Raw genomic sequence first — 15,336 nt, 5'->3', positions numbered from 1 at the left:
TTTTGTTGATATTGGAACATTCTACATGCAATATAAGAAACTATAGTTTGAAGAGTCTAGCTAATTTAAAGTTTAAACCATCATAGTTAAGCAATTAAGTTACATGTTGGATTTTTACAACAGGAACTTGATCAGAGTCGGCCTTTGGAAATGCTAGCAGCTCTGGGGTCATTTTTTCTGAAAATGGTTGCCAGCAAGATGCTCAGTCAGTCATTCCAAAGTGCAGTTTGGATGGTTATTCAGAACTTTAAGGAGCATGTCCCTGCTTTAAGATATTTAACCAATGATGAAGTTACCAAAGTCCTAGAATCTGCTGCAGAAAAGTTGCAGTTTGTACGTTCTGTTTATACACGTTTTATAATGCTCCCATCATCAGTTGATATAACTTTGAATGTGCCCAACATGAAACAAGGACTCTTTGAAGAATGGAGAAATGAAGCTGGGCATCGAGTCCTCCAATTTGTGGACCGCTCTAAGCAAATTATCTTGGTTGGAGAGCCCCCAGATGCAGTAGCTGTCTCAGATATTCTTGCTGTTGTTGTGAGCCGACTCTTAGATTCACCATTATGCCTGCCAATTAGTACCTTATTTAATGTGCCAATTGGCATGGAAGTAAGGGCTTTGGATCTTCTTAGGTTAGCATCTCTCAATAGGAATGCATTGGGTCATTGCAGAAGTTCTCTGCACCAAGGTAGTTTAATAGGTCAGGAACTGATACCATCAGATGCCATGCAAGTACAGTTTCATCCCCTGAGACCATTTTATGCTGGGGAAGTTATTGCATGGCGTTCAGACAGTGAAGAAGGATTAAAGCTCAAGTATGGTAAAGTGCCAGAGGATGTGCGACCATCAGCTGGTCAGGCATTGTATAGACTTAAAATAGAAACAACTCCAGGAAAAATTGAGATTCTTTTGTCATCTAATGTCCTTTCATTTAGGAGTATGGAAGCAGGAAGTTCTTCTTGTATGGGTGCTGAAAATAGGGAAGCTTTCATCAGATTTGGCAACCAGCATATACAGAGGGTTCAGGGTGCTAGAAAGGCTAATGCTGAAGATATTAAGGTCAGCATTCAAAATCAGGTAAGCTGTCTGTCCTTTTGTGCAATGCAGCGGCATAATTCACATAGTATTTTGATTGTATACTTACTGCTGTGCTAATGGTGCTTTGTTGTAATTAGGAAAAATATGATCCCACTGTAACAAGAGTGTCAACATCAGAGATAGTGCATGCTGTTGCTGACATGCTTTCCGTGGCTGGCATTCCCATGGGCATTGAGCAGCAATCACTTTTGCAAAAAACACTAGCTCTTCAGGAACAGCTAGCAACATCTCAAGCAGCCCTTGTAGTTGAGCAGGTTTGTGGTTGTATTTTTGTGAAATAAATGGACACTTTCAGTTCAAACAGCATAGGCTTGTGTTCCACATTATTGAAGCATGTGAAATAAAAAAAACATGAAAGTAGAGAAGAAATTCATTGCTCTGAAAAGACCAATGTTGCACGAAGCGGGAGCGAAGCGGAAGCGCGGAGCGCGGAAGCGTCATTTTCCAAAAATCTAGGAAGCGAAGCGTCCACGGAAGCGTCTGCTATATATATATATATTTTTTATATTTTTTTGCATTTATACTCAAAACAAACATCCCAAATACCAAATTAATTGTAGAAGACATGAAAACATGCATATTTTTGCATAAATCAAGATAGATATGGCATCCATGATTCCATTGTAGTTACTAGTATGTACAACAATCATCTATATTCTAGCTATTACAAACATACATCAAATTTTTAAGCATATTATAAAACATAAAACATTTAAGCATATTATAAAACATAAAACATAGAGCATATTATGATTTATCTAGCAAGTGAGCAACTGTCAACATTTGTCATGTCCAAAATTCAAATAATAATGTTTACAAAATATGTCACTTGGTCACCGCCAAGCCAAAAAGGTTCAAAATTCAAATTCACAAGTCTACAAGTCTAATGAGTAATCTATGACAAAAAGAAGTAGATTGTGAATATATCTACTAATCTCTCCTCCTTCCACCACGAATAGAACGTGATGGCGGGCCTCCACGTGGTGGCAATGAAGAAGATGGTCCCTGTGTAAGTCGTGGCACTGGAACTGATGAAGAAGAACCCCCTGCTGTTGGTGTTGAACCATGGAACCTAGGAACCAAGGGACCAGATGGGGGTGGGGGTGGTGGCATATCAACACGGTCATCATCATCCTAGAATCGCTCAAAAAATTCATGCAAAAAAAAAAAAACACTAGTTAACAAAAAAATTAAAAACATGAATTAGAGAAATGCTTTATAAGGGAAAATTGGAAAATTCATACCACAATGGACATACCTGGATAAGAGCATCCTCTAATTGCTCTAGTCGCAACACTCCATCCTCCAAATTGGGCTCCTCTGGATTCTTGTCCCAAGTCAACAAGTCTTTATTAGACTTTGCATCTTCACAGTAATGGGACAACAATCGCAAGTTGTAATGAACATAAACCAAGCTCTCTGCCCGGTCTAAACTCAACCTGTTCCTTTTAACACTGTGGATGAAAGAATAAGAGCTCCAACACCTCTCTGCAGAAGAAGTGTTTACCACCTGTGATAGCACCCGCAATGCCAAACTCTGTAGAAGTGGAGTAGCCCCTCCATGCATGTTCCACCACTCAAGAGCAGAAAAATGCTCTCGATCTTAAATTGCATGCATGCTCCCAAATGGACCAGTGTTGAGCGTATAGTTGCTCACCTGTCTCCGTACCAATGCAGCCTCCTCATTATCAGGGATTAATCTACTCAATGCAGCCATATATTTTTCGTGAACCTCTCTATCTTGGTGTGGTTTTTTCTTGCTTCCCCCCCCAGGTGCTGGTTTTGAAAGCCATGATGGATGATAGTATTTAGGTGTCAAAACATATGCTAATGCATGCAATGGAATATTTAGCATTTCCCATCGGTTTTGCACCTCTACACGAATATAATTGTACAAGGTGGTATCTCTAGGCTCAACAATGTCTTTAATCTGCCCCAACATGCTATCCATTTGCTCATACACCTCCCCAATTACTGGTCGATCTGAATCTGCAAACTTGATCATGTAATCAATTGGTTTGGTGAATTGCAAAACATATTTAACCTGTGACCAAAAGTAACTGTCAAGAACAGTGTCCTTGACTACATTAGCACCATCTGTGTCAGTGTTAATTTCATCCCATGTTTCAGCACACACCAGATTAGTTAAAGCTTGTCTCACCCTCACTAGCCGCCTAAAGGTGAGGTAATAACTAGCAAATCTTGTCTTTGCAATTTTAAGCAATTGCAACTTGGAGTAAGTGCCATAGAAGTAGTTTACTCTTGTATGCCCTGTGATGAATTTAATGAGCTGCTTCCCTTTCCTGTAAACCTCAGCAATCCACCCACAATCTTTGTGTTTCACAATATCATGCATCAAAAGGTTCAATGTGTGAACCAGGCACCCAGACCAAAAGATGTGTGGATGAGTACGCTCAATAATTTTTCCTGCTGCCTTACAATTTGCTGCATTATCTGTGATCACTTGAACCACATTATTCGGACCAACATCTTTGATTGATTTCAATAGGAGATCTGCAATGTTTTGTGCAGTTGCACTGATGGAGGAGGAGTCATGACATGCAATAAATACTGCACCACTAGAAGAAACACCAAGAACATTTATCAAATGTTGGTTTCTAATATTTGTCCACCCATCTGATACAATGGATACCCCATAATCCACCCACTCATGTGTAAAACGTGTCAAAGCTCTTTGAACCTTAGCTTTTTCTCTTTCTAATAACACTGTTCTAGCTTTCTCATAGTTGGGGGCCTTGTATCCTTTTGGGGCTTCATTGATGGCCTTTACCATGTCATGCCAATAGGGAGAGCGAAGCACATTGAATGGTACACCGCAAGCACAAAGAAAACAGACTATCTTTCCATCCACATCATCCCTCCCAGCAACATTAAGGAAATCCCCTATTGTTTTTCTACCTCCAGAGGTTGCAGAAGTACCATGAGGAGATGGGCAACTACCAAATTTAGAGGTTGCACTTGATTCAGAATGATTTTTTTGTTTCTTGTTTTTTTGTTGTGCAGCCATCTCTATTTGGATGTATTTTTGTCTTTGTTCACTTGAAATGTTTGGGCAAATGGTTACCCCCACAGAACCCTTTTTTTCATCACTGTCCAACACCCCACAAAGATGCCTCCTCAGACGGGTATATGAACCCGTATATGGTTTTCCTCCATGACAACCATGAGGGCACAAAAATTTGTAAGATCCACCACCCTTTCCCCCTTCAAGTTTGGTCACATAGTTCCACAAGGGATTTGATGTACCTTTCCCATCTTGTGCTTCAGTGTCCCCTTCAAGTTCATCCCCTTCCTCTTCAAACCCTTCCTCCTCATCATACATTGGGTCACTACTATTAGGACCAAGTTCATCCCCTTCCTCTTCCCCTCTATTCCTCACCCTTGCCATCATTAAAACCAAGAGTGGAATGATACATAGAAGCCAAAAGAACACCATCTTGGAATATGGATATAGGTGGTGGACAACCTGTAAATAAAGGAGCAAGTAGAAACAATGGGAAAGAGTAGGAGAGGGAGGAGAAAAATACAATTTTTTTTTCAAAAAAACAAGGGAGTTTGGGGTTTGAACTTACCTCTTTAGCTCTTGTAGATGAAGTCCTCCAAGCTCTTGCTCCAAGCTCCTCCTCCTTCTCCTAGCTCTTCCTTCTTCACTCCTCCAAGCTCTCCTCTCTTCTCCTCTCCTTTCCTCTCTTCTCTTCTCCTTTCCTCTCTTCTCTTCTCCTCTCCTCTCTTCTCTTCTCCAACTCTCATAAACTCAAAGTGAGAAAATGAGAAGAGAATGGGGGCTTTATTCTTTTCTAAACTCACCCTAACCCACCCCCTCATGCTAAGTTAAGTTAACTTTTAAAAGAAATTAAAAAAAATTTAAGTTCGTTTTTGCTGCCCGCGGGTTGCGTCCGGGTTGCGTCGGGGTTGCGTCCGGGTTGCGTGCGGGTTGCATGCGCTTCCGGGCAGGTTGCGTGGCGCAACCGGATGCCAGAATCGCCCTCCGAAGCGCGGATCCGGGCCACCGCCACCTAAAAACCAGGAACCGTTTTTAAAAAACGGAATCGCGCCACCTGAAATTTGGAATCGCGCTTCGCATTGAGATTCCGGAACGATTCCGTATGGGTCGCGGTTCCATGTTAGGATCCGGGGGGGGGGCGGGGGGCGATTCCTGCAACTCTGATCACAATCACAATTTTTCCGAGCTCTCGCAATCGCAACTCGTGAAAATCCCGCAATCACAACCTTATGGCTTCAGGATATAACATCCTGATACCCCCACTGTCGATGGATCAGATGCGATATAGTATCAAGCAGCTGTTAATAAATCCGTCGGGTCCATAGCCTCTATCGCAATCTGTGGTTTGGGGTCCACCACTCTATTGCAATTGGCGGTCCGTAATACTATCGCAATCGGCGTTTTACCGTGACATCCCGTTAAGATTTGCGGTACATAACTTCCGACGTTGCAGATGCGATAATACAATGAACTTGTTTCGATTGTCCTATTGGGTCCATATATCATATCACAATTAGAACTCCAACATGAAAATAACTTTTAAAAGGACTTGTGATGTGACGGATGCGGTGTTGTATTAATTGTTATATAATCACGTCAGGGACGCACTTTGTTGATTTGGGGTAACATCAGATGTGCTCTAGCCTTGAAAATTGGTGGAGAGGCTAAGGCACATGAGAACTGCAATACCCAGAAAGGGTTTGGGCAGATTCTAAATCGTTTGGGAGATATTAAAATAATTAATATTTTTAATGGAGCCCCTCAGTCTAAACTTAGGGAAAATAAAATATTAATGTGAATTGATATAAAACTGTGTTAGAAGGGTCCAAAAGACATGGATCAAGCCAGGTCTAATTTTAGCCGTTGATTAGGGACTTAATCTCGGCTGTTGATTTGTCAACGAGAAAAGTATAAGAGGAGGCTTGAGGGTCACTTGGAGAACACACTGAGGGAGACCAGTCAATTCAATTTCTGGAGCGAGGTAAGCTGAGAAATTCGAACTAGTGGTGTGGTGAGCAGTCAGGAGGCAACAAATACGGAACAGAGAGAAGGGACAGCCACTGGAGATCAACACTGAGGCAGGAGAGGTAGGCGCAGGGCATTTCAAGAAGACGCAGAGGCAGTAGGAGATTGTGCAGTCACTAGAGGGTCTGCATGGGTGACGTAGAAAGGCCCAGGGCTGACACAATCAAGCAGGGGTTGACACAAAGTGTTTGGGAGCCACGCAGAGGTTAGCCAAGCTAATGTTGGGACTAGGAGGAGTGTTGGAGAATTTATCTCTGTGGGTAAGCCAGTTTGGCACCCTGTTTTACTGAAGAATTGTTGAATAATAAAATCCTCCCTTGTTGCACCGTTTTCCCACATTGGGTTTTTTCTGGGGACTATTGTCCAAAATATTTGTGTCAATGTGTTGATTCTTGTACATGTGTTTGTTTCTGTATTACGGTGTGATATCTGCAACAAACTTTATTTTAATGTTTATTGAAGGAATTTCATAAATAACTTATTGAAGAATAAGTAGGAAAAGTAAATCAGATGTTGCAATGATAGAATTTTCACATGGTATCAGAGCGAGTAATCAGAGATAGGAAGGGAAAATCAGTTATGGGTCGAGACCACGATGCAGAGGCATCCACGTCAGGGGACTCACACAGATTTTCAGAAGATTGCACAAGAGAAAGAGACTTCGATTTCTCTATGTTGGCTTCCAGGCTGGAAGAAGAAGTGGCTTGTATGACTAGTTCTGCATCATCAGAAGTGTGGTATATAGATAGTGGAGCCTCGTGGCATATGACGAGAATCAAGGAATGTTTCTCAGAATATCGAGAAGAGAAGATGAACTTTCAGATCACCATGGGGAACAAGGCAAAGTGTACTCCAGTAGGGAAGGGTACCATAGTTTTTCAAACAGAATCGGGAGAATGGTTTCGTGCTACAAATGTGTTGCATGTACCAGGATTGGGGATTAACTTACTTTCCGTATCACAACTTCAAGGCAAGGGCTATGACGTCTACTTCATTAAGGAGAAGGTATACGTCAAACACTTGAGCTGGAAAAAGAAAGTACAGATCTGGATCAAAAGTAACAAGTTGTATAGATTACAACTAGAATCACCAATAGCACTAATAGGTAGTCATGGAGACAAGGACATGAATGAACTATGGCACAAAAGAATGGATCATTTGCACCATGGAGCTCTAAGAATTCTTAGGAGCACTACAACAAGAGTTCCGGCTTTGAGTACGGAATGAGATGATGTATGCAGAGAATGTGCTCTAGGAAAGTATGCCAAAGCAACATTTCCTAGGAGCACACACAGGGCCAAGAGTGTACTAGGATTGATACACTCATATATCTGCGAACCTATGTCCGTAAAAGCTCTCAGTGGTGCCGAGTACTTCCTTACCTTCATTGATGACCACTCAAGGAATTTTCTGAAAACCAAGGATGAGGTTTTCTGTCGATTCAAAGAGTTCAAGGCTCCGGTGGAGAATCTGACTAGGAAGAAAATAAAAGTTTTGCGCTCAGATAATGGTGGAGAGTATGTCGATAAGGACTTCACTGATTTTTGCACTAAGGAAGGCATCAAAAGAAAGTGGACAACTCCCTACAATCTGGAGTAGAATGGATTAGCAGAAAGAAAGAACAAGACTATTGTAGAAGCAGCTAGGGCCATGATGTATGATCAAGATATGTTGAAATTCCTGTGAGCGGAAGCATGCAACACAACAGTCTATGTTCAGAACAAGACTCCTCATCGGGCGTTGGGCAAGATTACTCCAGGGAAAGTTTTCACAGGGAAGACACCTGAAGTCATTCATTTCAGGATATTTGGGAGTTTAGCATATTGCCGCATACTAGAGGAAAAGAGGAAGAAGTTGGATCAAATTGCGGAAACGGGATATCTGGTGGGATATAAAGAGAACGCTAAGACATATAGAATCTACCTCCCAGGGAGTAGGAAGATAGTAGTTCAACGAGATGTAAAGTTCATGGAGGACAAGGCTTTCAGAAAATCTCGTGAGATGCCTTCCGAGGAGCAGTCAAAAGAGAAGCCGCTGGATAAGCCTCTTCAACCCACGAAATTAAAAAATTCTTCCTCGGGTCAAGAAGAGTCTCAGGATGAGGAGGAGGAGATAACAGAAGCACCTACTGGCAGAGGAAGAACTAGCAGGGAACTTCGTCAGATTTTGCGAGATGTAGAGGACTTCATCGGTGTGCCAAGAGACAATAACAAGGAGCGAAAACAACCAAATAGATATTAGACATTAGTAGCTCAGGATGGGGAGCCTGCCAGTTTCAAGGAGGCAACTCAACATCAGGTTTGGCTAGACGCGATGGTAGAGGAGTACAACTCCATAATGGTGAATGATGTCTGGGAGGTAGTGCTAAGGCCTCAAGACAAATCAGTGGTAGGTTCGAGATGGATCTACAAGATCAAATATGCTGCAGATGGCAGTGTTGAGAAATACAAGGCCAGGTTTGTGGCTAAGGGGTATGCTCAAAAGGAAGGAATTGACTACGAGGAGACCTTCGCCCCGGTAGCCAAGTATACGTCTATTAGGACCGTGATATCTCTTGCAGCTAAGATGGGATGGGAGATTCATCAGATGGATGTCAAAGCGACTTTTCTGAATGGGGTAATAGAAGAAGAGGTATACATTGAACCAAGGTTGCGGGGGAGCGCACCCCCCACCCCCCCTTGCTCCCACTCCCAATTCGCGCTCCGAGCGGAAGCAGCTCCAAAGTGCCTCGGGAGTGTGCTCCCTAAAAAAAAAACGCTCCCTTCTTTTTCAGGAGCGTTTAACCTTTTTTGGAAAAATTGTTTTGCAGTAATGTTCCAAATGCAATTTTTTTTCAAAGAAACAAATAAGTTTTGAGTGGCGCAACTTAATGATCAAGCCTATGGCCCTAGTATTGATATGCGATTCATGGTAATGTTAAATTCTAAAAGTAAAAGTGACATTCTCTTTAATCTTCATTTTCGTCCTTTTACTTAAATTTTTAACATTACCATGAAATGACTCAGGATGTTTGAGAGTGGTTCCGACCTCATTGGATTTCATATGGAGAAAGTAGAATTTTAGATTTCATTCAAAATCCAGCAGACTTATCAGTTTCTTAGGATTTCAAGATTGGGGGATTGCAATGTTTCCATTGAATTTTGTCATGTATTAGGGTATGGAACTCGTATTTAATCAAGAGCACCAATCCCTCAATGTACCTTGATGTTAGTGGCATTGGTTGTCGAACTCCTTTATCATGACCCTCCTAAAAACGTACGCATCACTCAAACAAAATCTTGACTTGACATGCTATGCTTTTTCTATCTTATGTTAATGCTTAGAGGGTGATATTAATGACAAAGATCCCTATACAGATACAGAGGTAATGACAAAGATACCTCTGGATATTAATCCTTAGAGGGTGATATTAATGACAAAGATCCTGATTTTCCAACAAGACTAAAAAATTAGAAATTTCTCATGGTGGCAAGAGGCCCAAGCATAAGCAATAGATAATAGATTTATTTGTCTTTTCTAGTTTCTAGTAGTTTTTATAACTATTGACTCTTTCATATTTATTATGATATTTTTTTTTAAAATATATGACAATTTAAGTTTGAAATTGGCAATTATAACTCATTAGTAATGAATTATGAATATGATGCTTCATGAAAGTTGAAAGCTGTTTCATTTTATTTCATTTTATAACATTTCATTTCATGTTAGATATTGTTTGTTGTAATGGTTACACTCAGCTTACAAGTACAACTTTGGTGATCAATGATGATAAATGTTATATATTGAGTTTTGAAAGCTTGAAACTTTAAGATTGATGAATCATGAGACTCAATATGTTGTATGTTACTATGTTACAAACTTGTGGACGTGGTTGATGAAGATTATAACTTCTAGATGATTGTTGTTATATGGTACAATCTATGTTTTTTATATCTAATTAATCATTCTACATGTTTTTGTTGACATATATGTATCAAACTATAAAAAATATATAAAAATATATAAAAAACGCTCTTGGATTCACTCCCAAACCGAGAGCTTCTGAAAATGTTGCTCCTGCACCCGTTTTCACTCCCACTCCTCGCTTTCGCTGCCACTCCCAAGTAACACTGCATTGAACAACTAGAGGGCTTTGAGACACATGAGAAGTCTCATGTATGCAGGGTGAAAAAAGCCTTGTATGGGCTGAAACTGGCACCTAGAGCATAGTATGGTCAAATCGATGGCTACTTGCAAAAGATGGGATTTGTGAAAAGTGACGTAGATCCAAATCTCTACTATTTGGTTGTAGAGAATGAGCCACTAATCTTAGTATTGTATGTAGATGACCTCTTTTTGACAGGATCATCTTGGCTCATCGGGACTGCAAGAAGAATCTAGCTACAGAATTCGATATGAAGGATTTGGGACGAATGTATTATTTCCTAGGTTTGGAATTTTGGCAAAAAAAGGGAGAGATCTTCCTTGGGCAAGGGAGATATGCTACAGAAATCCTGAAGAGATTCAGGATAGAGGACTGTAGACCCATGGCTACTCCAATGATCACCAACTAGAAGAAGATTGATGCATCAGAAGACAAGGATGTTGATCCCACCTTATACAAGCAGCTCATAGGGTCCCTGATGTATCTGGTCAATACTAGGCCTGACATTTGCTACGCTGTCAACACCCTCAGTCAGTTCATGGTGGAATCGAAGAGGGCACACTGGGCAACAACCAAACATGTTCTCAGGTATTTACAGGGAATAGTCGATTATGGACTCTTGTACACCAGGACTAAGGATATCAGATTGAGTGGATTTATGGATGCAGATTGGGCAGGAAGTTCACTGGATCGGGAAAGTATCTCTCGGTATTGTTTCAACATTGGATCAGGAACGACCTCTTGTTGCAGTAGAAAACAGAAGTTCGTGGCTCTGAGCTCATCTGAGGCAAAATATATGGCGGAAAGCACAACTTTGTATTCCATATGACTTAGAAAACTGCTTGTGAACCTATTCAAAAGGAATATGGAGGCGACCATAATCATATGCGATAATCAGAGTTGCATCAAGCTCTCTAAGAATCCAGTTTTCATGATAGGTCGAAGCTTATTGATATCCGGTGTCACTTTGTCATGGACTGTGCCTAACGAGGAGCTGTACAGTTGAGCTACACTTCTATAGGAGAACAGGTGGCAGACATCCTCACCAAGGCCCTTGGAAGGACAAAGTTTGACTACTTCAGGGAAAAGATGTGGAGGGTAAAGAACCTGTTTCAGCAGCAGAAATGGGAGTGATAACAGCGTGGATGCGGAGGGAGTTGCAGTGCGGATGCAGTGTTGGGAGAAAGGACCAACAACAACACGGATGCAGAGGGAGTTGTCGTCCAGATGCAGCAGTGGCAGTAGCAGAGCCATGGGCAGCAGTACAGGATGCAGGAGTGCAGAGGATGTTGGGCAGGGAGGCTTAGCATTAGGACAGGGACTAATGTCGGATGATCAAGATTATACTCAGTGAGGAGTATTACTAGAGCACAGTGCTCACTAAAAGGGAGTGTTGATTTGGGGTAGCATCGGATGTGCTCTAGCCATGAAAATTGGTGGAGAGGCTAAAGCACATGAGATCTCCAGTACCCATAAATGGTTTGGGTAGATTCTAAACAGTTTGGGAGATATTAAAATAATTAATATTTTTAATGAAGTCCCTAAGTCTAAACTTAGGGAAAATAAAATATTAATGTGAATTAATATAAAATTGTGTTAGAAGGGTCCAAAAATCATGGATTTCGCCAGAGTTAATCTTAGCCATTGATTAGGGACTTAATCTCGGCTGTTGATTTGTCAACGAGAAAAGTATAAGAGGAGGCTTGAGGGTCACATGGAGAACACAATGAGGGAGACCGGTTAGTTCAATTTCTGGAGCGGGCTTAGCTAAGAAATTCGAACTAGTGGTCTTGTGAGCAGTCAGGAGGCAGCAAGTATAGAACAGAGAAGGGATCAACCACTGGAGATCAATGTTAAGGCAGAAGAGGCAGACGCAGAGGCAGCGGGAGTTTATGCAATCACTAGAGGGCCTGCGTGGCTGACGCAGAAAGGCACAGCGCTGACGTAGAGTGTTTGGGAGCCACGCAGAGGTCAACCAAGCTGACGTTGGGACTAGGAGAAGTGCTGGAGAATTTTTCTCTCTGTGGGTAAGCCAGCTTCTCTAGCCACAAAAATTGGTAGAGAGGCTAAAGCACATGAGATCTCCAATACCCAGAAATGGTTTGGGTAGATTCTAAACAGTTTGGGAGATATTAAAATAATTAATATTTTTAATGAAGTCCCTAATTCTAAACTTAGAAAAAATAAAATATTAATGTGAATTAATATAAAACTGTGTTAGAAGGGTTCAAAAGTCATGGATCAAGCTAGAGTTAATCTTAGCCGTTGATTAGGGACTTAATCTTGGCCATTGATTTGTCAACGAGAAAAGTATAAGAGGAGGGTTGAGGGTCACGTGGAGAGCACACTGAGGGAGACCAGTCAGTTCAATTTCTGGAGTGGAGTTAGCTGAGAAATTCGAACTAGTGGTCTGGTGAGTAATCAGGAGGCAGCAAGTATGAAACAGAGAGAAGGGATCAGCCACTAAAGGTCAGCGCTGAGGCAAAAGAGGCAGATGCAGAGGCAGCGGGAGATTGCGTAGTCACTAGAGGACCTGCGTGGGTGACGCAGAAAGGCACAGGGCTGACGTAGAGTGTTTGGGAGCCACGCAAAGGTCAACCAAGCTGACGCTGGGACTAGGAGAAGTGCTGGAGAATTTTTCTCTCTGTGGGTAAGCCAGTTTGGCATTCTGTTGTACTGAAGAATTGCTGAATATTAAAATTCTCCCTTGCTGCACCGGTTTTCCCACGTTGGGTTTTTCTGGGGACTATTGTCCAAAATATTTGTGTCAATGTGTTGATTCTTGTACATGTGTTTGTTTTTGTATTACAGTGTGATATTTGCAGCAAAATTTATTTTAATGTTTATTGAAGAATTTCATAAATAACTTATTGATGAATAAGTAGGAAAAGTAAATCCTAGGAGTTCCAATAAACTCCTTTGCATCTCTTAATGTTTGACAATCCTCTCTACTAGCTCGACCACTAGTCGTGGGAGGTTTTGCTAGCTCCTCCTCATCCCGTCTCTACTGCTCCATCTGCTAAGAACTCCCTGAATTTCCTGCACTTGAGGAAATACTGGTGTTGGCCGCAGTGCTTGACCCTTGTGACTGTCCTCCTACCTGTCCCACTCGCTGCCACTACTGCTGGACCAAAGGATCTTTTGTTCACTGATTCTGATCACTTGTAGTCATCTCACGAGACCTCTGAAAAGCTCGGTCCTCCATGAACTTCACGTCTCGCGTTACTACTATCTTCCTATTGCTAGGAATGTAGATTCTGAATGCCTTTGAGGTTTTGTTGTACCCCTTCTCTGTAGTCTAATCCAATTTGGTCCGTTTATCATCTGGCATGTGGCAATAAGCAACACTGCCAAAAATTCTGAGGTGGTTAACTTTTGGCTTCTTCCCTGTGAAGACTCCTGGCATTTTCTTCTCCAATGCTCTATGAGGAGTCATGATCTAAATATTTATCGTGTTACATGCTTTTGCCCACAAAAATCTAGGTAAATCTTGGTCATATAACATAGCCTTTGCAGCTCCAACAATGGTTCTGCTTTTCCGCTCCATTACAACATTTTGTTGTGGATTATATGAAGTTGTCCATTCTCTCTTGATGCCTTCCTTCGCACAGAAATCTATGAAGTCTTTATCAATATATTTTCCACCATTATCTGAGCGAAGCACCTTGATCTTCTTCCTATCGCGTTCTCCACGAGAGCCTTAAACTTTTGAAACAATCGAAAACCTCATCCTTGGTCTTCAAGAAGTAGATCCAGGTTTTCCTAGAATGATCATCAATAAAGGTGACGAAATATTTGGCACCGCTGAAAGCTCTAGTGGACATTGGGCCACAAATATCGAAGTGTATAAGTCCTAACACGCCATTAGCTCTGTGGTCACTTCTTGGAAATGTTGCCTTAGCATACTTCTTAAGTACGCATCCTTTACACACATCATCATGATCAGTGTTAAGTTCTGGAACCCCTGTTACCGTTTCTTTGAGCATCTTGAGTGATCCATGGTGTAGCTGTCCCATTCTCCTGTGCATAACTCATTCATCTCCTTACCACTGCTACTGTCACTGCCTATCAGTGCCATTGGAGGATCGATTTGTAATCGGTACAATTTGTTACTTTGATCTCCAATCTGTCTTACCTTTTTCCAGCTCGGGTGTTTGACATACACTTTCTTCCCTACGAAGTGAATATCATACCCCTTATCCTGTAACTGGGATACTGAAATCAGGTTCATACTCAATCTTGGCACATGCAATACATCTGTAGTGTTGGTGCTTGCTCCTGACTCCCCCTGAAAATCTATGGTACCTCTTCCTACTGGAGTACATTTCGTTTTGTTTCCCATAGTAATCAGGAAGTCCATTAGCTCCTCTTTGTCGCTAGAGAAATATTCTCTAACCCCTATCATGTGAGTTGATGCTCCACTGTTTATATACTAGAGTCCTCGTGAAGACAAATTTGAAGTATCCTGAATATTACTTCTGTCCATGGCTATGCTAGAAAAATTTAGTGTGCTATTCTTCTTTTCCACCCAACTCGGATATTGCTTCTGCAGCTTGCAACAAAACCCTTTGTGTTCAACCAGGAATCTGCTCAGCGAAAATTTGTGGTGCAACTGCTCCCTCTAAGTGCTGGAATCATTAATCTGGGCAACTCAATTTTCTTGCCTCCCTACTATTGAAAATCGAATTGTTGCCCTAGCAACTTGGCCTACTTGTCAATGGATTGCGCTGCCTCTGAAATTTTTCGGCCTGCTGCTCCCTTTGAGTAGCAAAATTTTCCTCTTCGGCACTGAGCTTCCCAATTGATCACTTAAGCTTTGAGACCATGTGAAATTTTATCTATTGCAACTATTGGAAATTATTCTTCTAACTCAAAAATTAATTATGCAATTTATTTGCTACGGCAAAGAACAAATAAAATCACAGCTGCAATTTTCACCATTAAAAATACTGCGAAAAGTAAAATACTGGAAATTGAGAAATTCTAGCGCACAATAATTTCGAAACAGGTATTTTTGGACAATTGTCCTCGAAGAAACCCA

At 41.4% G+C, this 15,336-nt stretch overlaps 1 protein-coding gene across 1 annotated transcript in view; it reads left to right on the top strand.

Annotated features, from left to right (window-relative positions):
* The window catches only part of LOC149233535 (Zinc finger, C3HC4 type (RING finger) family protein), a 357,687-nt gene that overhangs the window by 319,591 nt on the left and 22,760 nt on the right, over window positions 1-15,336 (top strand). Inside the window, exons 11-12 of the mRNA XM_089379789.1 lie at window positions 124-1,080; window positions 1,179-1,355. Coding sequence (XP_089235915.1) covers window positions 124-1,080; window positions 1,179-1,355 — 1,134 coding nt within the window. The remainder of the gene's footprint in view (window positions 1-123; window positions 1,081-1,178; window positions 1,356-15,336) is intronic.

The sequence above is a fragment of the Pinus tabuliformis genome, chromosome J (assembly GCF_031772625.1).
Source record: "Pinus tabuliformis cultivar Carrire ecotype Pingquan chromosome J, CPIR1, whole genome shotgun sequence".
NCBI classification, from domain to species: Eukaryota; Viridiplantae; Streptophyta; class Pinopsida; order Pinales; family Pinaceae; genus Pinus; species Pinus tabuliformis.
The sequence above is the reverse complement of the archived record's forward strand: the minus strand, read 5'-3'. Positions and strand labels throughout refer to the sequence as shown.